The sequence below is a fragment of the Lycorma delicatula genome, chromosome 6 (genome assembly GCF_047948215.1).
Source record: "Lycorma delicatula isolate Av1 chromosome 6, ASM4794821v1, whole genome shotgun sequence".
Classification (NCBI taxonomy): Eukaryota; Metazoa; Arthropoda; class Insecta; order Hemiptera; family Fulgoridae; genus Lycorma; species Lycorma delicatula.
The window spans coordinates 158,007,173-158,032,523 of NC_134460.1; the positions used below are offsets into that span (position 1 = coordinate 158,007,173).

Genomic DNA, 25,351 nt, shown 5'->3' on the forward strand with positions numbered 1-25,351 from the left:
TCATTAAAACTCTTAAGGTGGTTAGGAGATCCACAACATAAAACAGCTTCTTTCACCTGTTATACACTAATTTATTTAATATGCTATAGTTATCAGATTTAGAATTTTTGTAAATTACATCCTTTCTGATGATGTTGAATTATTGGTATTAAAATATGTTATATGTAAAATGTACATGTCATAGTATATTTTTATGCATGCATGTCTTGAATTCTTTGAGGTTGATTTTTTCTGTGGTTGAATAAGCACCTAATCTGCCTAGTGTCATAAACAGTCGTCACTGCAGTAAACTTCGGGTAGGCATTGTTAGCGTGTGTTTTATTAGTTTGTTGTGTGACTTGTATTTTATTTGTAAGTTTAAGAGCTAAAAAATAAATTTATTTTATGAAAATCTTGACACTTTTGTGTGAATGTTTTTTAGCATTATGAATTTCTTATCACAACTTGTATTTGATTTTTTCGGTATTATGAATCTTATAAAAAAACAGACACAATAATGTCTGTAAGCATAGATGCACAGTCATTAACAGATGCTAAGCATTTTATTACATCTGAAGATCATATTTTATACAATTTTTTTTTTTTTTATTTTGTAAGATTTTCTTGTGAATGTTTTTTTTATGTATGTGTATTTTGTTTTGCTAATTTTTGTTTCTATTTTTACGTATTATGTCAATGTACACGAGTACATTGTGTACTGTTATGTATGCTCATATGTGCTGTTATATATGTTTGCGTGTGCTTGGTGTTTTACAGAATGCAATCTTCAGGTGAAAGATAGTAGTTTATATATTAACTTATAAAAGGAGTTAGTTTACAAGAATTTGGTCAATTTGAAATTTGTATATGAGAATGTTGATTTTCTGTTTATTTTGAAAGTGTTTTGTTAATTTTTAAAAGCTTCTTGTGAAGTTAAGAAAATTTATTTGTTTAGTTTTTTGTACACTACTGTAAACTTTAATCTGTGGTGTATTTTGTTTATAAATTAATCATAGTAAACATTGTCTTGTATGACTGTACATGAATCGTACACTTGTATTGACGTATTCATTTGTAAATTATTTTGAGTGTTTTTGTTGCTGTTGAATATGTACGTTTATGTAAACATTGCTAAAAGATCTCTCTCAAAGGATGCTAGAACAAGATAGCCTGTAAAAATGCAATCGTAAATGTTATACACAAAATCTGCTGACATAACATTGCTTTTAGTTAGATTTTTGTTTTGTGTTAGATCAAAACTTCTTAAGTCAAAGGTACTTATGTACTTCATTATTATTTTGTCTGCATTCAAGTCTCAATCAGTGAAAGCATTTTTTTACACGCTACATAATTCATTATCATTTGTTATTTATAAACTATCAGGTTATTGTTATAATATGAATAAATTATTGTAACAAATTAAAATCCAATATCACATAACTACAATTTATATAAAAGAAATTAAAACTAACTTGTATTCAGTGATATTGTAGTTGAAACATTACTGAATTAGAATCCGATTAATTATTCTGAAAAAAAAACTTTTGGTAGCACAATTCCATGCAATTTGAAAGTGAATAATTTTTATTAAATTTTTTTTTTTAATTTTAATCATATTTTGTCATGCAGATCACTTAATTCTTCTTCTTTAATTTATCGGTTCCAGTTTGACAGAAGCTGCTCACTTCTGCGAATTCACTACTATATCCATTTGTTTTTTTTTCATCATGACAATCTTTCCTTTTCTATATTCAGCTCATTCATACTAATACATCATTTGGTTATATTCAATTTATTACTTATTACATTGCTGAAAATAAATCTTTTACTTCTTTTTAACTTTAAGCATCTCCATTCCCCCCCCCCTTTATCATAGCATAGTCGCATTTCATGCCCAAAGCTATGCATTCTTCCTTTCATTTCCAACATTTCTTGTATTCATTCATTCCATAGTCGTTTAGTGCCATGCTGTATGAAAATTTTCATATTTTTATTTCTTTAGCATTTATTGCATAATCTTACTTTTCAGTAAAAGTAAAAGTTAAGGCTTTTTTCAAGAAAAAGATATCTAAAAAATCGATCTTTATTTAAATTTTGTGCATTAAGACATTAAAAAAAATGTTTTTCACAAAAAGAGGAATAGATTTAAATAAATTGTAAATAATCTGCAAAAAAAAAAATTATTCTGTTGCTTCCAAGACAAAAAATCTATCTTTGTCAGACAGATGTTTGTCCATATGTACGTATATGCCCTGTACGTATGCCCTGTTGGCCTGTATTTGGTCTTACAAATCTGGACCCCTTTGACCCCAAGTTCTTCAAACATGGCAGACAGGTACTATTTTCAGGGGAAAAGAGATAAATATTTTTAAAAATTTGTTAAACGTGGTGGGGGTTCTGAAAGAAAATTAAAAATTTTTACTTGGGTACTTTAGCAAAAATCTTTTCTTAGAAACTACACAATTTTTTTATTAAGATCACAAGTTACCAAAAAAACTTTGTTTAACATTCCCCCTCTCAAACATTTACTTTACATACCTTCCCGCTTAGCACTATAGCTATAAAAGGGAATCTATGGTAATCAATCCAATTTGGGCATATGTGGTTTTCACCGCATACTTTTTGACACCTAAGGACCCAAAAAAAACAGGAGGGAAATTTTCTGGATGTGTGTATGTTTGGTGTTGCCCTCTAAATCACCTTATATCTCCAAAACTACTGGACCAATTTTGACCAAACTAAGGTAGATTACTTCTATATAAGGCATTGATGCCATTAGATTTTCAACTTAAAAGGTCAAGGGGGATGAGGCTATAGAGCAAGGTCAGCCTCAATATCTTGAGATTTCGCCTAATTAAGGCCATATTTTTCTTAGCCACTTTGTTAACAATGAAAAAATAATATTTCCAAAAAAAACTTTTTTTCAAAATCGCATCCCACCCCCAGAAATGCTCTAAATAAACTAGTGGCAAAGTGGGTATAGTTTATCATTATTACCTTGTCTCACCACAAGGAGCGCTACTGTAGCACTGATATACAGCTGTTGTAGTCGTAGCAGTAGAATTAAATAAATGAATAATATTTAAAGTGAAAAAAAATATTTAAAGTGGCTGCTAGTACAGCCACACCTACATGAAGGAATACGGTATGTGTGCACATTTTAGTTAGCGTCATTGAATATTTTAAATTAGGTTGTTTGTGTATGTGTGCATCAGAAAAAAAGCCACGTGGCGGGAAAGTCCTACAACTATGTTGTCAGAATTTTTTCTTTTTTTATCTATGACTTGCTTCAGAAAGAAGTTAAAAGGAGTTTTTTGCATCTATATTTTCTACAATAGGTCTTAAAACCTCTGTAAAAGGTTTTTGGCTACCCCACTCCAGTGGTCTGTGGTAACAAAAAATACTTTTTTAAGTTTTAAAAATGTATTTTAAATTTAAATCCATCTTGCAAGTTACCAAATGCATTTAAAATGTAAAAATCTTAATCTTTTGAGTGTAAGACCCGAAACTTTGAGTGATCTAAGAATGTGAGTTTCAAAACAGTTGGCCTCCATTCTAAAAATATTAGTTATAAGTGGTTAAAAATGTATTTTACCCAGTTCTTAGCATTACCCGACAAGCACCACTAGGAAGTGACCGTACTTTGTTTCTTAATTTTTTTTTTAAATTACTTTTATTTTATGTTTTTTAGTCAAGTAACCAGAGGCAGATGTAACTAGTTGCTTTAATTAATAGGGGATGACAACAGTGGTTGAGCCGCCATGCCTTATACTGTCGCACCTCTTAAAAAACTGAAATTCAGAAAAGACCTGAAAATGGTTTTTAGATATTTATTTGAAAAGTATTTGAAAGCCTCAATCTAATAAATATCTCATTTTGTATACTCGGAAAGAGGAAAATTTTGCATTCATTGTTCAAATTTTTTTACCTTTCTTCACTCCTTTCAAGGTCGAATTTTGAAAAATATAGAAATTGATTTAGATATTTAGATGAAAATAACACACACCAAAAATCAAGTTCATATCATCATTTCTTACTGAGAAATTAAAGAAAAGTAGTAAATTTCATTGTTATTCCAATTTAACCCTTTAAACTCGTAATTTCAAAAAATCGTTTCTTAGAGCGTACTTACACTGTAAGAAGAACATGTATCAAATTTTCATCAAATTATATTCAGTAGTTTTTTCTGCGTGTTGAAGAATCAGTCAGGACAAGTTGCTTTATAGGTACAGAAATGAAAGATCATGTAAGACTAAAATAAATTCTGTGAAAATTATCTGCTGAATAGAAACCTAAAATCATGATAAATTAATTATACACAGTACTAGTTATAAATGTTTTTTTGTTTTTTAAATTGGCTGATCTATTTGATAATCTATTTTTATGATTACAATGATAAACACAATTTCTGTTTCCTAACATGCGATGCATGATTTTAATCTATTTTTTTGATGCTGAAAACGAATATGAACTCAGAATCTTTCTATCACCTACATTTTTGAAAAACTTTAAATTTTAATTAATGGATTATTTTCATTTTTCAACATATAGTTAGCATTTTAAGCTCCTATATTGTATTTTTTTAGCTCATTTTTTATTGTTTAACTTTGTTAACATAATTTGTAAGTTATAAATAAATAATGCTAGACAATGAATTAAGTCATATCATAGTCACATATTGACATATGTACCTATGGTTTGACGTGAACCAAACGATCATGTAACCGTTGTTACTTTTAACAAGAGTGTCTGGAATTTCTAAAAAATTTAAACATACTGTAAAATATCTTTCATTGCAGTCTGCAATCAGGCCTGTACCTCATAGTGAAATTATTCCAGTTCCTGAGCCACCTGTGAGTGTATGTTTCAAAAAGAGCGATGATGAATCAGGCAGTACTGAAGAAGACAACAATAATTTTGATTTTGAATTATCTTCCAATAAGCCACATCTTATATCACAACGTGAATTAAATGACTCGGTTAGGGATTTAAATTTATCAAAAAATCAAGCTGAACTGTTAGGATCAAGACTGCAAGGTTGGAATTTACTTTTAAAAAAAATACAAAAATTTCAGGCTTTCAAAGCTGACAAAAAGAACTTCCTCAGCACTTTATTAATGAAAATAATTTGGTTTATTGGACAAATATTGATGAGCTTATGTTACATTTAGGACAAGTTCATAAACCTGAGGACTGGCGCCTTTTCATAGATTTGTTTAAGAACAGTTTAAAAGTGGTTCTACTACACAACAGTAACAAATATCTTTCGACACCAATCACTTATGGTATTAATTTTAAATAGATATATGACTTGATGAAAGATGTTCTTGAAAAAATAAATTATAAAAATCATAGCTGGAATGTATGTGGTGATTTGAAAGTATAGCTATTTTGTTAGGCATGCAGTTAGTCTATACTAAGTACATGTGTTTTCTTTGTAAATGGGACAGCCGAGCTAGGGATAAACATTATGTTACCAAAGAGTGGAAGAAACGAGACATTTAACTCCAAATGGGAAAAATATTTTTACCCCTCTCCAAATCAAGCTACGAAAAATTTTGTTAAATCAACGAAGGATAGTCCCGGATTTTTTGTACATCAGGCAGAAATTTCCAAATGTAAGTGAAGGAAAAATTAAAGAAGGAATATTTGTTGGTCCTCAAATAAGAGAGTTGGTCAAAGATGATGTATTTAACTCGATGTTAAATAATGTAGAAAGTGCAGCTTGGGCTTCATTTAAAGAAGTTTGCAAACATTTTCTAGGTAAACAAAAATCCGACAATTACCGCAAAATTTTTAATCAACTTCTTACTTCATTCAGAGCTATTGGATGAAATATGAAAATACATTTCCTCCACTCACATCTGGATTTTTTCCCAGACAAACTCGGAGATGTAATTGACAAACACGATGAATGTCTCCACCAAGACATTTCGGTGATGGAAAGCTGTTATAAAGGTTAATGGAATACTAACATGCTACCCAATTACTGTTGGACATTAATTTGCGATATGCCTGAGACTATTTATAAAAGAAAAGTATCAGCGAAATCATTCTAACACAGGTATGGCCATGCAAAATTATAGATTTTACAGATTTTGACTACATTTTCCCTTAATTTTTTTTTGAAGCGTAATTTATTTAAAACAAAGGGTTATAGAGAAATTGTATTTACAGATCTGTAATATACACAAAAAAGCAATTCAAGGTATGGTATCACACTTAAAGAAACATTAAAAATGTTTTTTTATCTATCAGTATTGTGTGTATTGGCTTGGTTACATAAAATACTTGTAACAATTGAAGTTTCTATGATGTTGATATCAGAAATCCCAAGTATGATGCTAATAGATTACTTTTGTTTTGCATTACATACAATAGCTGTATTTAAAAAAAACATGTTCAGGTAAAAAAAAAGATATATTGTATTTTATTTAACATGTTTATAATTATTTTATCAGTTATTAACTTACAAGTTTTATAAAATTGAAATGTGGAGATTATAATGCTAAGTAAGGCATACAGTTTAATTTTTACAAATAAATTTTTAATAATTGTGCTAAAACTTTTATTGATTTGAAAGCTTTCTGGCAGCAACAATATTTTTCTATCTTACTGAAATTGCTGAAGAAGCCTTTGGGAAGAACACTTGCACTTTGTCAGGAATTCTCATTCATCTGTAAAAATAAAAATAAAAAACATATAGGTAAAAATAAAAAATTTCTTGCAATCCTCGTTTTATTAAAAGAATATAAAAAATAAAAATAAATAATATAAAGATATGACATAAGATATATTTGATAGAAAAAAAAAACAGCAAAATTTTATTAGTTAGATAAAATTTTGCTTTTGTTAGAAAAATCTTGAGAAATGAAAAACAGAGAAATGTTTCAGACTAAATATGGCATAAAAGTTATTAAGGTAATAAATAAAAAGCAGAAATATTTATGACACTTGTTTTTACAAGTGTCATAAATATTTTGTGTTTTTACACAAAACTTTCTCATAATGTCCATTTTATTATAATGAAAAACTGAATAGTCATGTTTATTCAATATTAGGTTTGATGTCAGACAGTGTGAAAAACTCAAAACCTCTTAAACAAAACAATTATAGATTACTATAGCAGAAGGTTTAATATGATTATCACTTGTGCTTATTCACAATCCTCAGATCATCCAAACTTTTAAACATAATCTGCCTTTACAATAACATTACACTCATTAATCGAGAAAAATATCTGTTCTCAAAAGACGCTGTAAAAATGTAAAACTTGTGATGAGTTGCAGTGGTATAAAATCATTGCTTCTCTGGTGAAGATATCACTGCTAACATGTGGGAGATAGTATTGCTTGTAACGATGATATATATGAAATATTAAAAACCTCACTTTCAAAAAATATAACAAACATTTTCTTCCAAAGGATGCTTCAAATTTAATTAGCAATAGCAGCACCTTCTCAGTGAGGTTAACAATTGCACTGTTGTGTATGTATGTGTGTGTGTATATATATATATATATATATATATATATATATAAGGAAATAAAGGTACCTAGGGGGGGGTACATAGGTCAAATTGTTTACGTTATAAAGTTTTTGACTAACCACTAAAAGTATGTTGCTTTGAAAATAAATCTTAAAAATATCCCAATATTCAGCTCTTTTTAATTAAAAAATGACTTTTTTCTTTAATGCAATCTAGAGGTGATGGGAGTAAAATAATTTAAAACATATTTAATTCAATGAAGATAGAATTGTTTTTTGTTCTAGTAGGTAGACATCTTAGAAAAAAAATAAAATAGTTTTAATGTCACCATATTTTGATTTTTATTAATTGAGGAGACTAGGAAATTAGTGTTCAGAAGATAACTGCATTAATATACTATTTATTGTTTTAATAACTGAGTGATTTTTTTTGTGATGAATTGTAGAAATAGATTTTTTTATTTTATAGATGATCTGGAATAATAAAACTTTGAGTTAGATCAGGTTGCTAGAGGTTTTAGAACAAGAAGCCTCAATTACTGCAGCCTGGACAGATCAGTAGAGATAAGATTCTATTAGTGTTCAGTACAGATGAATGAGAATTCCTAAAAAAAAGATCTTCTCAAGGGCTACTTTAGCAATTTCGGATTTTTAGATTGAGAAAAATCTTTTCTAAACTAAAGCAATCTCTTATTACCTAAAAAGATTGTAATCATTCAAATTACATCTACTGACAATGTCTAACTTCTCCTAAGATGATAAGACTGGTCTTAATAAAGCTTATCTTAAAAAGAAAATATAGGCTTAACTAGAAGGGCAGTGATCAGTGAATTACTCCACAAGAAGCTGCAACTCCAGTTTAGCATGCTTTTTGTAATAACTGATTTTTTTAAATTGTAATTTGTTTTTTTTATTGTACCTTGTGAGTTAATAAATCTTTTGTATGTATAAGCCTAATTGGATATTTTTAGATTAATATTGTCTGTAAAAACGTTTAGTGTTAATGTAAAGTGTATGTGTGTGTCTACTGTTGTATGTTATTTTGGTACATTTTTATTTTGGTTATTCTGATGTTATTTCTTTGTAAATTAGTTTCCAGAGTATTAGTTTAATTTGTTTTCTCAAAAAGATAGTAGTAATTCTATAAGCAGTAAATCTTGCACTTAAGCAGTAAATAAATCATTTAGAATCGACTTTGACAAATTGGCTCTACAGTGAGATTATGTTAATAAAGCAAAATTTAAAAAAGTATGAATAAAACAGGATTGTTAATTATAATTAATTGGAAATATTTAGCTAGCTCCAAAAATTATTGTATCAATTTTATTACCAATAATGTAAGTACTGTTTGCACACTGTTGACTATAAGTTTTTCCACCACTGTTCCATGTTTGTGCTACTAATATTTCTTTTTTTACAATAAATTAGGTGTCCAAAGGGAAAATGATAATAAGTAAATTTAATGAAATTAACATAAAATTGTTTATTAGTGAGGAGAAAGACATGTTGCTTCTCATATATTGTCTGATAGTAAAGAATTTAACTACAAAACATAAAATTCAGGAAAAGGATTTGATCATTACTGCATCACAAACAACTGAACCATTATAAAATGTTATTCTATAGTTGCAGTTATTGTTGTCAAGTAATATAAATTAATATAAGAAAAACTTATTATTATTTTAAAACAGTTTTTTTTTTCTCAGGCCATCAAAAGATGAATACTATCATAATATTGGAGTGGTATATAATAACATTACTGGTTGGTATGTTGTTAGCCTTTATTGTGTATTATAAATGGAATCGTCGTCACCTTGAATTGTTAGCTGCTAAATTACCAGGGCCAGAAACTCTTCCAGTTTTTGGAAATCTTTTCTACTTCTTGGGTATAACAAATGAAGGTAACTTCGTAATTTTATTTTGAGACAAAATAAAATAATAATAATAAATGTTGTGTGCTTTGCATATGTATTCATGTGTCTGTGACAAATGATTACTTACTATAAATTATGTATTTTTTTTTTTTTAATGATCAATAATAAAATGTCTATACGTTCATAAATATTATATTATTATTATATACGAGTGAGCCAAAAGTAGCCTTTTACTCAGTATGTATGCACTACACAGTATATATATATATATATATATATATATATATATATATATATATATATACTGTGTAGTGCATACAGTATATATATATATACATATATGTTTGTTGCAATTATATTTGTTTAATACTGTTTATGCACATTTATTTTACTTAGTTTTTTAACACAGTTTTAGCTTAGCTAAGCTTTTAACACATCTCATAATTGACCTCCTGCAACACTGCAACATGCTTTGAACTTTTCCATAACATTATGACAAGCAGTATGACACAAAACCTTATCTGTATCAATTTCAATAAATGCTTCTGCTACTCTTTTAATTCATCCACTGTGTGGAGATTTTTGTCATAAACCTTGTCATTTTTTAAAACCTAAAAAATGAAATCCATTGGTTAGGGCAGGTGAATGTGGTGGCCATTTGATGTTACCCCTTCTTTTGAATCAACATTCTGGAAAGATTTGGTTAAGATAGTTTCTCACTGCCAAAGTATAATCAGGAGGTGCTCCATCTTGCTGAAAGAACAATTCAATGAAGTTCGCTCTGGTTCTGAGCTGTGGCTCTACCACATCACAAAGAATTTCTTCATAATCTCAACCGCAGTTCCATCAAAGAAAACTGGTCCGACAACACACTTGCAGGTCAATGTCCTCACACTCTGATGTCAGGCTAGTTCAGCTGAGAAATGATAGTAATATGAGGACTATCATCAGCCCAATACGTGCAGTTATACCTGTTCACATGACCTGATAATTTGATCAGATCTTATCCAGAAGCTCCAAACCGATTTGGTCATGCATCAGCTCACAGAACTGCAATCAGCAATCAGGATCTTCCTTAAAAAGACCATGCATCTAGTCGTAAGCAATATGGTTTTAATTTAAGCTCACGGATTAGACGTCGCAAGAACATTCTTGGTATGGGTACTTCGACAGAAACATGTCGTGTTACAGGAACTTTCATCTGATTTTCTTCAATAACAAGAATCTTAGGATGACCAGATTTTGGTAAATTAACCACCGAACCTGTGCTTTCAAATGTATTTCTTATGTGAAACATTGCATGGAAGGTGGGGAAATGTTAAAAGCTCCTTGGCATGTACACTTGCTAAGCATTCTCACAATTTCAATATTGCTTTAGTATGCACTTTCTTTGCTCTTGATTTAAATTGTTTGCCGTTGCTGATAATTTCCTGTCAAAAATAAAAAAGACAATAAAAATCATAACTGACATCTGAGGAATAGGCTTTGCTTTGAGGAAATAACAACTGTAAGGCTACTTTTAGCTCGCTATATATATATAACGAGCTAAATGCTAAATGCATATAGCGAGTATGTATACATACATACATATTTTGAAATCTTTATTGTTAGATAATCAAAAAAATACTTCATAAGATATTGACAAAATTCCTTCCTTTGAAAGATGTTTGAATAAAATTGCTGAAAAATAGAATTTAATATTTTTGTCTCCTTTCAACTTAAAAGATTTTCTATTAGAAACGGCACCAATAAAAAAATATATTTATATATATATATATATATATAAATAATATATCACTATTTTATCTCTATTTTCTAATGTAAACCAACAGAAACTTGTGTGTCAAGAAAAATTTGATAATAATGACTGAAGACTATTTTACATATAATATAAATGTCAGAACTACAATTTAGATACTATAAATTGAACATCTGTCAGTGGGAATGAGGCTGATCAAAAATTTAGTGATTCAAAAAGATGTTATTTTCACAATAGGTAAAATATAATTCCATAACAAAAGCAGACATATGGAATAAAAACATTAGTAGAGAAATAAACTTTTTAATCTTGCATCTAAGTTTTATTGATGTCGGAATTATGTAATTAAATTTCATATCTGATTATAAATTTTCTCAATTTCTTAAAGGTGAGAAATTTGTAAATTTCTCTTTAAATTACAGAAAACCTTTAACATTATTTATTTATTTATTCAGTAACAACAGGGTTATGTACACTTACAGTTACTAATGATAATGAATTTTGTAGCGTGGAAAAAATGCCATACCTGATTGGAATTTGAACCTGGGACCTCAGGATGAAAGGCTGAGATGATATCACTTTGTCATGGAGATCAGCGAGTAATAATGATTGGAATAACATTTTTATGTTTTAATCAAAATAAATATACATATGCATTACCCAACTTTTTTTTAATCCAAAAGCAGGTCAGCCTCTTTTACTTTGATTAATTAAGATTCTACTGAGTTCAGGAGGGCACTGGTGCCAGAACACCATTCCCATACTGCTTTTGGGAGAAATAAAAAAAGTGTTCTTTCACATAAAATTTGTTGTAACTTAATAGCCTGGCCTATGTTTTATTTTAACATTAAGTATTAATTGTTATATTTCTTAATGGTATATTTTTATTCATATGTTATTGATACATTATGAGCGATAAAAAATATTTACATTATAAAAATCAGACTTCATGAAAATGTTTCTTGCTTTTAAATATCTGTAGGCAAAAAGCAACAAAATAAGTCGTTAAAAATTGAATTCTCAAAAAAAATTAACATTTGATTGGATTTGCCTCTTATGAATGTAAACACTGAAATGAATATGTATTTTTCATATTATTTTCATGTAACCAGCCAACTGTGGTTGTGAACCAATTACAAAATCAAGTTGTGGCACTGGAAAATTTACAGCTGCATCCCTGCCTGCGTTGTATGAATTTGTACTATATCCTTCCATCAAATTTATTAAATATATTATCTTGACAAAAGATTGTTTTATTTAATGAGAAGAAAAAAAAGCTTAGTATTGTTATATCATCTGTTCAATAAACAGATTACTGTATTTTTACCCTGATGCTAGACATTATCAATTTTTGTTAATTCTTCTTCTTTTTTTTTTAGATTTTATTTACAAAATAGCAGAAGTAGGTCAAGAATATCGCAAGGAGGCTGTTGTAAGATATTGGCTTGGCCCATATTTGGTGATAGGAATTTATAAACATGAACATTTAGAAGTAAGTAATAATTTGTGTAAACTGTAACATCTTATTTATTTATTTTGCTTTCCGTTCTGAGAAAAAATTGTGACTCAGGAATTTTTTTAGTGAATGGAGTATCAGCTGATAAATTGCTGCATACTGTAAGGCTGGTATATATGATAGCAAATAGTCTCTTAATGGCCTCTGATGACTTAAAAAACACTGCTCAATAAAAATCACAACAAAAAGTATAATTGAAGCACAGAAATATTAATTAATAACAATAAACAGAAATTTCTTAAAACTCATATCAGATCTTATAGGCAATTTATTAATTCAGTGGTAACATGTCTTCCATTTCTCTGGTGTAATTGCATAGTTAATCTCGGTGCATTACTATGGACACATTATAAAATTTAAGTATATAATAAATTTTTCTACTTTTTTAATCAATCCAATACATTTACTTAATACATAAAAATGTTTCTAAAACAAATCCACCCAAAAGCCCCTATAACCATCATGACTTTCCTAATATTCACAATATAATACACGATAACTCAACAGTTGTATCAATTAATGTAATAAACTTATAAATGAACATTCCAGTAACAGAACATACATCTTAAAATTAAACACATTACAACAAAACCACTTCTCAGAGAAATGAGAAACAGATGAAACAAAATTATTTTAAATTTCAAAACAAATATAAACAACCTGATTGCATTTCAGTGAGCTTTCCTATTTCCAACACCATAGCAATCATTGTTTTGAACACACAGAGCAAACACGTATTCACTAACAGCAAACATGCTCATAAAATAATATACTGACTCATGATGTATTGAGACACATGGTCTCAATAGGATATATGTATGTCAATATATCTATTAACATACATATATAAAGTACAACATATATAAAAATTTACAGCCGAATAAAAACACAATAAACAAATTCATTTTTTTGACTTCACCTAAAAAAATATCCAACACAAATACTTTAGAAAGTAATAACAGAAAATCAACGAACACAGACACTCCTATTCAGAGCCACCTTAAACCACCTTTCACATAAACTACGTGCTTTTAAAAGTATGATATACAAAAACCACTCAATACATCTATATTACTTCAATACCGCATAAAAGAATCCCACACTATAAAAACAGATTTCCAGCACATAAAAACAGATATAATAGTACACTTATTGTTATGCTCTACAAAAAATGAATAAAAATAATACGAAAAATAAAATAGTAGAAAATAAATTTTGTCAGCATAGATAAACACAGAGAGAAAGTATCTTAGAAATTTAAAAGATATGGATACAGTCTAGCCAAATTTTTTTTTAGCTTCTGAGATCACTGTTAGGTATTGCTTCAAGGATGAGATGAAATGACAATTTTGTAGCACTGTGAAAATGTCATGCCTGACTGGGGAATTAAGACCTGGGACCTCCAGATGAAAGGCTGAGATAATATTACTCGTGCCATAGATGCCGGCAGATTATATAAATTGAACTGTTCTCACTGCACAATGCTGTGCACTAATCAAATGAGTGCTGTTTTGCAGTTTCAAAAAAGGTACAATGAACACTTCCAAAAAAATATATAATTAATCCGCAAACAAACAATAAATCCAGCACTGACAATTTAGATACTCTACACAAACATAACAAAGGATCTTAACTTAGCATGCTAAAACATTATGAAATAAATAAACATACATTATGTCAAATGAACTAATACAATTCAAATGTAACATGTTTTTTGACTACTCTCTGAATACAAGTAAGGTTAGCTTACAAAAAACACCAGCAATAACATAAGAAAACTACAAAGACATTGTGCTTATTAAAATTGGTTTGGTTTGTCACTTCAAAAGTTTCAAATAATATATTTTTGTATAATATATATATATATGCAATATTAGTAATTATTTTATCCATAGCTGATATATCACAATCATGGTTTTCTACTTATAAAAATATATTAAGGAGGTTTTCTGATTCTACAGATCAAACCTCTTAATGTTGTGTTAAATTACAGCTACAGAGTGTTCAACTTAAAAGAGACCCCATCACTTAGTTTAGTTTAATCTATAAATAGTTTATTGGCAAACACTTACATAATAATTTACAGAATGTGTTTAAAATGGGGTCCATTCAGTTCTATGCACTTGTTAACATGTTTGACTATGTTCCTGGCTACTCTTGTTAGCTGTCTATTTCCTAGATGGCATTGGAAAATTTTGTCTTTAATAACTAGTAGGGTTTGTGAATTGTTCATATAAACAATTTCTTTTAAGTAACCGCATTTCTTTTAAGAAAAAGTGTGAACCAGTCAGATCTTAGGGTATCTTGGTTGCCACAATCCTTTAGAAATAATTCCTCACCAAAAAAATCCTGTAGCATTTCCATAGTAAAGTGAGCTGTATGGAAAGTGGTGCTGTCCTTTTACAACCAAAAATCAAGCTCATCCTCTTCCTGTAAGGCTATAAACTGTTGGATAATTTCTTGATAAACAGCAGCATCCAAGTTTTTTCAAAAATCAAGGGTCCTGTAATTCGTTGCCTTTAAACTGCACACCATATGTCTAATTTTTTTTTAAGGTTTATGGGAGGTTAAAAGAAAATGTGTGAGTTTTCAGTACTTACATCTGGTACTTCTGACTATTAACATACTCACCAAGCTGAAACCATGCTTCATCTATGAAAAACACTTGATCTAAAATGCCAATGTTGCCTCAAATGAAGTTCTTGAATTACTGACAGTAGTGAACCCTTTTAGCATAATCAGCATTATTAGTTAGCTCATTGAAAACCTTCGATCGATAAGGATAATATTTCAGCACTCTCTTCAGTGCATTATTGGCTGAACCTAGTGAAATTTTCTTTCTCCAGCTTAGTCTTCACAAAGATTTACCAGGAGATCTTGAAACTGCCACTTTAATATCCTCTCCAACCTGCGTCATTAAAACTGACATGTGTCTGGCATGTTTCTGGTCTAACATCAAACCTGTTTCATGAAATCTTTTAACTAGCCTCTGAATAACACTTTTCACTGGTGCTTCCTTTTCAAATTTCTGTCTGAACTTTCGCCGACACACAACATGAGATTTTGTCTCTAAATAAGTTTCATCATGAATTCACGTTCTTCCACAGTTAACTGCATTTTAACAAACAATAGCACATGATTATGATTACTTGATCAAAACCCAATACTTGACACAGACTGGAAATACTGAAGTTTACATGCAATAAACAGTTCTCTCAATTTAGCTCCAGTTGTATCAACATCTTCAACATTATTTTACCCACCTCACACCAATATTTGCATTTTAACTAAAATATGCATTTAGTATAAACAACTGAGTGATGGAACCACTTGAACATTCTGTATATAAGATTTATGAAGTATGTAATACTGGTTTTTTTGCAGGCTACTTGCTGTAATCCAAGAGTTATTGATAAAAGTGCTCTTTTCTCATTTTTCCAAAGTAGAAGTAAAGGTGCATTCACATTATCAGGTAAAATATGAATTTGTTTTTTAGCACTTACTTTTTTTTACTAAGCTATGTAACATTTTTTGCAACAAAATATTCTGTTCTAATAACAGAATAGAAGCTGATTGTAATCTCAGTGCTTTGCATTTCATAACTGTATCTTTTGCTTGGTTCATTCAAAGTCTTGTTCATTCGTCTAATTCTTATCGGCTAGCTGATTATATTGTTACCATAGTAACCTGCGAGGGCGTTAAATGATAACTGTAATCAGAGATACAGCAGAGGCCAAGACTAGTTCATTGGTCTAATTCTTATCAGTTAGCTGATTATATTAATACCATAGTAATATGCGAGGGCGTTAAATAATAACTGTAGACTGAGATACGGAAGAGGGCAAGTCTTGTACATTGGTCTAATTCTTATCGGCTAGCTGATTATATTGTTACCATAGTAACCTGCGAGGGCGTTAAATGATAACTGTAATCAGAGATATAGCAGAGGCCAAGACTAGTTCATTGGTCTAATTCTTATCGGCTGGCTGATTATATTGTTACCATAGTAACCTGCGAGGTCATTAAATGATAACTGTAATCTGAGATACGGCAAAGGGCAAGCCTTGTTCATTGGTCTTCTTTCTTATCAGTTAGCTTTTTATATTAATACCATAGTAATATGGGAGGGCGTTAAATGATAACTGTAATCTGAGATACAGAAGAGGGAATTTCTTGTTCATAGGTTCAATTTTTACAGTTGGTCTATTGAGTTTATATTATTATCTTAGCAAGTTGCGAGGGCGGTAAATGATAACTTAATCTGACGTACGGAAAAGGAATGTCTTGTTCATTGGTTTCATTTTTATTATCTTTTTTATTCTGATTAGAATGTTACTGTGGTAACCTTCGGCGGCGTTAAATGATAACTGGAATGTGCAATAAGGATGAGGATAAGGCTTGTTCATTTTTTATTATCTTTCCGATTCCTATTATATTCTTAGTTTATCTGTTGGGAACGTTAAATGATAACATAATCTGAGATACAGAAGAGGGAATGTCTTTTTCAATAGTTTAAATTTTATATGTTTCTCTAACCTGATTATATTGTTACCGTAGTTACTTGCGGAAGATTACTGTCATCTGCGACACGGAAGAGGACTAGTCTTGGTCATTGACCTATTGTTTTATCGGCTTTTCTTTTCAGATTATTTTGTTGCCGTAGTGACCGGCGAGGTAATTAAATGTCAACTGAAATCTGAGATCCGGAAAAGGGACTGCCTATTTCATTGGTTTTGTTTTTGTTGCCTTTTTTATTCTGATGAAATTGTTAACGTTTTAACCTAGGAGGGGGTTAAATGATATCTTAATTTGATATACTGAAGAGTGAACGTCTTGTTCATTGATTTAATTCTTATCATCTTTTCTATTATGATTATATTGTTACCGTAGTAACGTGCGAGGGCGTCAAATTATAACTGAATCTCAGATACGGAAGACTAGAAATCTTGTTCATTGGTCTAATTTTTATAGGTCTTTCTATTGAGAATATATTGTTACCGTAGTAATATGCGAGGCGTTTAATGATAACTGTCATCTTAGATTCGGAAGAGGGCAAGTCTTGTTCATTCTCCTAACTCTTATCGGCTAGCTTATTAAATTGTTACCATAGTAACCAGCGAGGGTGTTAAATGATAACTGTAATCTGAGATATGAAAGAGGGCAAGTCTTGTTCATTGGTCTAATTCTTATCGGCTAGCTCACTATATTGTTACCATAGTAACCTGGGAGGACGTTAAATGATGACTGTAATCTGAGAAATGGGAGGGCAAGCCTTGTTCATTGGTTTAATTCTTATCGGCTAGCTGATTATATTGTTACCACAGTAACCTGCGATGGCGTTAAATGATAACTGTAATCAGAGATACAGCAGAGGCCAAGCCTAGTTCATTGGTCTAATTCCTATCGGCTAGCTGATTATATTGTTACGATAGTATCCTGATAGGGTGTTAAATGATAACTGTAGTCTGAGATACAGAAGAATTAAAGTCCTGTTCATTCGTCAAATTCTTATCGGCTAGCTAGAAAAGCCAATAAAATTTAAATTAATGAACTAGATATTCCCTCTTCCTTATCTCAGATTAAGTTATCATTTACCGCCCTCGCAGGTTTCTAAAGTAACAATATAATAGGAATAGATAAGCCAATAAAAATTAAACCAATAACCAAGACATTCCCTCTTTCGCATCTCAGATTACAGTTATCATTTAACTCCCTCGTAGGTTATTACGGTAACAATATAATCAGAATAGAAAAACCGATAAAAATAGACCACAGAACAAGCCTTTTCCTCTACTTTAACTCAAACTCCAGTTATTATTTAACGTCTCCCAGGGTTACAACGGTATCAATATAATCAGAATCAAAAAGCCAAATTAATTAAACCTATGAACAAGACATTCCCTCTTCCGTATGTCAAATAAGGTTATCATTTAACGCTCTCGCATGTTACAAGGGTAACAATATAATCTAGATATAATAGAAAAACCGACAATATTGGACCAATGAACAAGACTTGTAGTCTTCCGTATCTCAGATTACAGTTATTATTTAACGCCCTCGCAATATACTATCGTAACAATATAATCATAATAGAAAAGATAATAGAAAATTAAAACAACGAACATCACATTCGCTCTTCCGTATATCAGATTAAGATATCATTTAATCCCCTCGCAGGTTACTACGGTAACTATATAATCAGAATACAAAACCAAACTACTAGATATTCCCTCTTCCGTATCTCAGATTTCAGTTGTCATTTAATGTCCTCGCCGGTTACTACGGCAACAAAATAATCTGAATAGAAAAGCCGATAAAAATTAGGCCAATGAACACGACTTGTCCTCATCTGTTTTTCAGATTACAATTATAATTTAACTTCCCGCAGGTTACAAAGCTAAAAATATAATAGGAATAGAAAAGCAGAAAAAATATTGGACAATGAACAAAATTTGTCCTCATTCGAATCTCACATTTCAGTTATAATCTAACGCCCCTGCAGGTTACTACGGTAACAATAAAATAGGAATCGGATAGCCGAAAAAAAAGACCAATAAACAAGCCTTAACCTCATCCTTATCTCAAATTCCAGTTATCATTTAAAGTTCCCGAGGGTTACTATGGTAACAATATAATCAGAATACAAAACCAACAAATTAAACCAATGATCAAGATATTACCTCTTCTGTATGTCTGATTAAGTTATCATGTAACGCCCTCGCATGTTACTTATAACATTCTCAATCTCTTATATTTTAAGAGATTTTATACATTATCCACTTTATTTATTTTAATTTTAATTTTGTGTCCTTAAACCTGCTTTGTTTATATTTTATCAAGAAAGCAGAAAGCTGAAATGATTGAAATAATATTAAATAATATTTTAAATAATATAAATAATATTTTAAATAATATTATAAATAATATTTTCTGTTTTTTGTTTGTTAAACAAGTGTATAAAAATTACTTACTATGTTTTCAACATTTCTCAATCTTGTTAAATTTTGTCTGATCCTTCATTTAAAAAAAAAATAAATATTTTCTTTTATTTGACTGTTTTTGAAAATATTATTTTACCAAATGCTTAAATAATATATTTTTCCAACTTGAATTTCAGTAAAATCTTTTAAACTGTTAGTAATAACAAACATCCTATCTTTAAAAAAAGTAATTAAAAAATGTTGTCTAATTGTTTACTTTTCTAACCTGTCAATGTGAAATATTACTTTATTTTTATTTATAATTTACATTTTTAATAAGTTTTATTTGGCATTTCCTATTATGATCAAAGCTACAAGTAACAGTACTCTTATAGAATCAGTTTCTTATTGATAACATTTTCATTTGTTCTGTTCTGTGATATGTAGATTATGGGAATGGTTAATTTTTATTAATGAGCCAAGTACAAGTTAATTTTAAATTATTTTTACAGGAGAAGTATGGAAGAGACAAAGAAAAACGGTAAATAAAATGTTTCTTGGAAATGTAATGGAAAACTATGTTAAAGTATTTAATGAACAGAGTTTGATGCTAGTAGAACATTTAAAGAAGAAAACAGGATTAGGAACATTTGATGTATCTCATTCCTTAATGCGTTGTACATTAGAAGTGATTTGTCGTGAGTGTTATTAATCTTTTTGATTTGATCTAATTTTAAGTAACATTCAATGGTTTACATAATTTACCATTTCTTTATTATTTATAAACATAATTTAATACAAATTAACTGTATGGATTGCTTTAAATACTATAATGGACAGATTGAGCGTACACTCACCAAGAGATATAGTACTAGTTCAGATAAGACAGACATTATACACAACAATTTAATTAAACTGCCTCATAGAAGTAGGACAAATAGATATACCACAGCATGCAAATTTTACACAGCACATAAAAATCGCTTCAACAGTGTGAGATTTAAAACAGAAAAATTGAGTAAAATAGCATGTTAAACAAAGAAACACAACATAAAAAATATTATTCAATTTGTACTGAAGGAGGTCTCCTAAACTTTTTAAAACAAGCGTAACTTACAACATTGCAACTTGAAACTTCACTGAAGCCTTCTTCAGAGCCTTGGATATTAAGTCCTTGCACCTTTGGAAGAAAAGCTCTAATATTCTGTAACTGAATTTATTAATAATTTTAAAGTATTATCATCTATTCTTATGCTATTCAATAAATTTTATTCACATCAATGTGTATATCTTCATATCATTCTGCAAACCGCCTGTATTCCATAATACTCTTATTTAAAAGAAATAGAAGACCATGTTGCCTGATCCTGATAACATCATTCATTACAAACTTAAATCAACAAATTACACCTAAATCAGATTTGACTGCAGAATAAGAATAAAACACATCATTTAATTCTCTTGACCTTAATATCCAAAAATAAATCATATCCAAAAAAAAATAGTCATATCCAAAATAAATTTTTACAATTAAAACCTTAAAAAAAATTTGGAATCTTCCCAGAAAAACTTGATACTTTATAGTTTTGGCATTTTTGTCAAGTATAATGAATCACCATATGAGTCTCAATAATAATAGAAGTATACTTTTGATACAGGTAAAGTAAGCAAAGATTAGTTTGACTAGAATCCCTTAAAGGAATAAATTAGGTAAAAATTAAATTAAAAAACAAAGTAACTTCATATAATTATAATAAGTACTATTCCTAATTGGGTCTACCAACAGGTTCACAAATTTCTATTCATGGCTGAAATAGTTTATAGCACTTCGAAAACATTGACATATTACACAATGAGAACAATGAGAAAATATTATGCTTTCATCATAATGTTAATGACATTATACCCTTGTTCAAAGGAAACAAAAAGTTTCACATTCCAATTCCACGTTCCAAACAAAAGTCACACATTCCAGTTCCTTTTCTATATTTAAATCATTTTCAATTATTATCTATTTCAGTGTTATTTTATCTGCTTCAATTTTCTATTTATTGTGGGATATGCACGCAAACAAATTACTTAACTGTTAACTTTACCACATCAGAGATAGGATACACTTATAAATATATAATAAACTCACTATCATTGATATGATTATGCACAACACATCCAGTCACTATAAAACAGCAAACATTCCCTTCCTAACACATGTTACACTACCTAATATGAGTACATATTTCCTTCATCAGCCAACATCTACAATGAAGAATTCAATGCAATAAAACAACTGACTTCAGTTGCTAACCATTTCCACTTACAGAAAACATGCTACTTAAAATACACTACTTACTCACAAACACACCAAGTGATTTATGTCACTTTGTTACATAATGGTTAGATTTAATTCACTCATATACATTATGTCATTTCTTTATTATTTCTATTATGATATAATAGGTGGCATTATATATAAAATATATATAATGCTAAAATATATCAACAGTAGTCATATAGAATTAATAATATTTTTATTAAATGTTGCAATGTTGCTTTCAAAAATACAAATAGAATGTGTAAGATCTCAAAGAAAACTAATAATCACAAATTAAAAAATTAAAATGCAATGATTGCATTAAATACTATATCACACAAACAGAACATAAATTCCCTTGTGGGTACAAATAAGCTGACAGGCGTTACACATAATAATAAAATCAACATTTGCTAAACATTTCATAGAAAGTGGGAACGTACATAATTATCACAACGTGTAAATTTTACCTTTAGCTCATAAGTATTAATATCAATTCCCTTGAATTTTACAAAACTTATAAACTAACAAAATTTGTTTAAAATATTATATCAGCCTAGCATTAGGTCAACTGTACTACCATCAATGAGCTGAGAAGGAGTTGGATAATTAGTTCTAAAAGATTCTCAGGAGGAATGATTTTCATTCAAATCATGTCTCATTGAAAATGCAACATTTCAATTTTTAAATGTTTTATTTTGTCATGCTGTTAGATGAGTAATATGGATAAATAACTTGTATTTCACAAATCCTTGGGTGTTGAAAAATAGATTGACATATTTTCATAGTAAAAACAAGGATTTTGATTTACAATAAATTATCAGTTTATGACAAAACAATTCCTACTTAAAAAATTACTTTTTAATACCATGAGTTAATTACCTTTATGTTAATAGTACCTTTGAGTTCATAGATTCAACAGGCACAAGTTTCTTGTTCCTATTTTATGTTGAATTATTATTAACTGGTGTTAATTCTTTTGATACAGGAACTTCACTAGGTGTTAACATGAATCTTATTGAAGACAACAATGTTACCTTTCCAGAAGATGTATCAAGGTAACACTTGTATTATTCTTTATTAAGAGTAACTTGTAACAAGAATGCCTAAAAACTCCCTGTAAAATGAAAAAAAAAAAAAAATATTATGAAGTTCAGTATAAAAAAAGGTGAATAAAACAGGTTGAAGTAATTTTCTAAATAACTTTCATTTAATAAATGTCAGTTTTCACTTTTTATTTATTTTTCAGAACTTAATAATAAACTTTCACAATAGGTTCTACTGGTAAAAAATAAAGAAGAATGTTCAAATAAACTTACGTTCGCAAACACTTGGTTAGCGAATGTCAACTGGCAAAGATTTTAACCTGATTTCTGCACGTTCGGTAGAATTAACCCAGATTGTAATTTTTGGGACCCAAATTAAGGGTAAAACTTAGTGGTTTTACAAGAAAACTAACCTTGAAAAATCAAAAAAGAATAGGTCTCAGAACTGTATTTTTAGTAATTTTTGAGAAATACTGTATGGATTAAAAGATCGGTGTTAGAAAATGCTTTATGTTTATCGTAAAATAACTGGATATCTTAGATAAAACTTGCAGAGAATTTGTTTCTGAGTAAAGTGGTATGAATAATGTACACAGAAACTAAACAACAAATGCAAGAATTGCTATTAAAATAATAATTACTATTATCTTTTCTGCTAAGATCACATAGTTTTTATGTTGAGTACTGTTTACCTTTTTCTCAGTGTCATTCTTTTATCACATGTTGACATGTTTCGGAACCACTCCATTATTAAAACTTATTGTACTCAAGCTTTGACAATGGAGTGGTTCCGAAACTCATCAAAATGTGATAAAAGAATGAAGCTAAGGAAATGTAAACAAACTCAACATAGAAAAAATGTAAGAATTTCAGTTTATTAAAAACAAAGCGTATCAAAATGTGTTAGATTTTATCTAGGTATTAAACAAAACAAAATTTTCAATATTAGAACAAAAAAATTAAATATTTAAAAAACAAATAAATAAACTGCTGAGAATGTCCTTCGCTGCAGTGAATGTAGTACTCTGTTAGATGAACCATGTTTTTTGTTGCTTTCCATATTTCAATAGGGTTTTGTATTAGTTGTACCACACTGAGAATTCTAATATCTAACTCTTACCTTTTATTACACTTTTGTTTTTATACTAATGATTTCAAATGGCCCCACACGTTTTAACACAGAGATAAGTCAGGCGACCTTGGAGACCAGGTCCAATTCACTTGTTTAAAAAAGTCACATTTAAATGTTGTTTAACTGCCAGTAATACTGAATTTTTTTTTCATTTAATACCTAATTAAAATGACACATTTTTATATGTTCTGTTTTTAATAAAACAAAATTGAAATTCTTATGTTTGTATTTGCTTGCTGTGAACTTTATTCATACCATTTTATTCACAATCAAATTTTCTACAAGTTTAGTCTAAAACATTTGTGTGTTTATTACCCATTTAACAAAGTTATTCTAAACCAAACATAAACCTTTGTAAAAATATAAAAATAGGACTTTTAAAGAACTAGAATATATTAATTTTTTTTATATAAAAAGAAGGTAAATTTACTGTAGAATGTTACTGTACATTGGTTGTACTGATGGTAAGTATTTAGGTTAATCACAGTTTTACTTATGATAATCACATCTTCCATTTCATAGTAGTGATTGCTTTTCATACTATAAATGAATCACTGATTAGAGCAGTATCACTAAATTCACACTTATAAAATTATAAATATAAAAAATAAATACAAAGTAAAACATAATTCAAAAATAATTTTTATACATGTGTTGTGCAGAGTTGAAGAAAATTCAGGATTTAAAGAATTTTTAATTATTACTATTTAAAAATTCATTGACTGAATAATATTTTTTTGTAAAAGAAAATCTTTTAATTGTATTTTAAATAAAATGGTAGAAAGATTTTTCTTAATCTGATTGGTAATTTATAAAAAAAAAAAACTTGCAATGGAAGCATAATAAGGCCCTTTTTTGTAAGCTGAAGTATTTGTTGAGTCGCATGTAAACAGTTTTGTTGCCTGATTTGGTAGGGGTGGAAAGAATAAATGACATTCTTTTTAGTAAATATTGCAGATGATTAACATCAGCTAATTTACTGTGTAATAAATGAATTTAAAGAAGAATTTACAAGATTTAATTCTTTGCATCATACTTTTAACTTCAATTAATAGGTTTAATACATCTCTGAAATACATTTAAAACAGCTAACTTTGGGGAAAGGTCCTTTAATTAAATGGCTGGCACATAAGTTTGTTATAATGTCAAACTATTAGTAACATGTCAATATATATGAAAGAAGAAAGATATTTTCTTAAATATAAAAGAAAATGTAAACACTAAAATATATACATATGTACATAAATATAAATTAAGGTTATTTGCAAACAAAACAAGATATAAGCATGGGTAAGTTAGTATTAATTTACAGTGTTAAGAATTTAAT

At 29.1% G+C, this 25,351-nt stretch overlaps 1 protein-coding gene across 2 annotated transcripts in view; it reads left to right on the top strand.

Annotated features, from left to right (window-relative positions):
* Positions 1-25,351, top strand: part of LOC142326408 (cytochrome P450 4C1-like) — a 52,364-nt gene that overhangs the window by 12,014 nt on the left and 14,999 nt on the right. For both annotated transcript variants that reach the window (XM_075368894.1, XM_075368892.1), the window contains exons 2-6: positions 9,173-9,367; positions 12,479-12,591; positions 16,000-16,087; positions 20,048-20,233; positions 22,835-22,904. In XM_075368894.1, coding sequence (XP_075225009.1) covers positions 9,184-9,367; positions 12,479-12,591; positions 16,000-16,087; positions 20,048-20,233; positions 22,835-22,904 — 641 coding nt within the window. In that variant the 5' untranslated portion in view covers positions 9,173-9,183. The remainder of the gene's footprint in view (positions 1-9,172; positions 9,368-12,478; positions 12,592-15,999; positions 16,088-20,047; positions 20,234-22,834; positions 22,905-25,351) is intronic.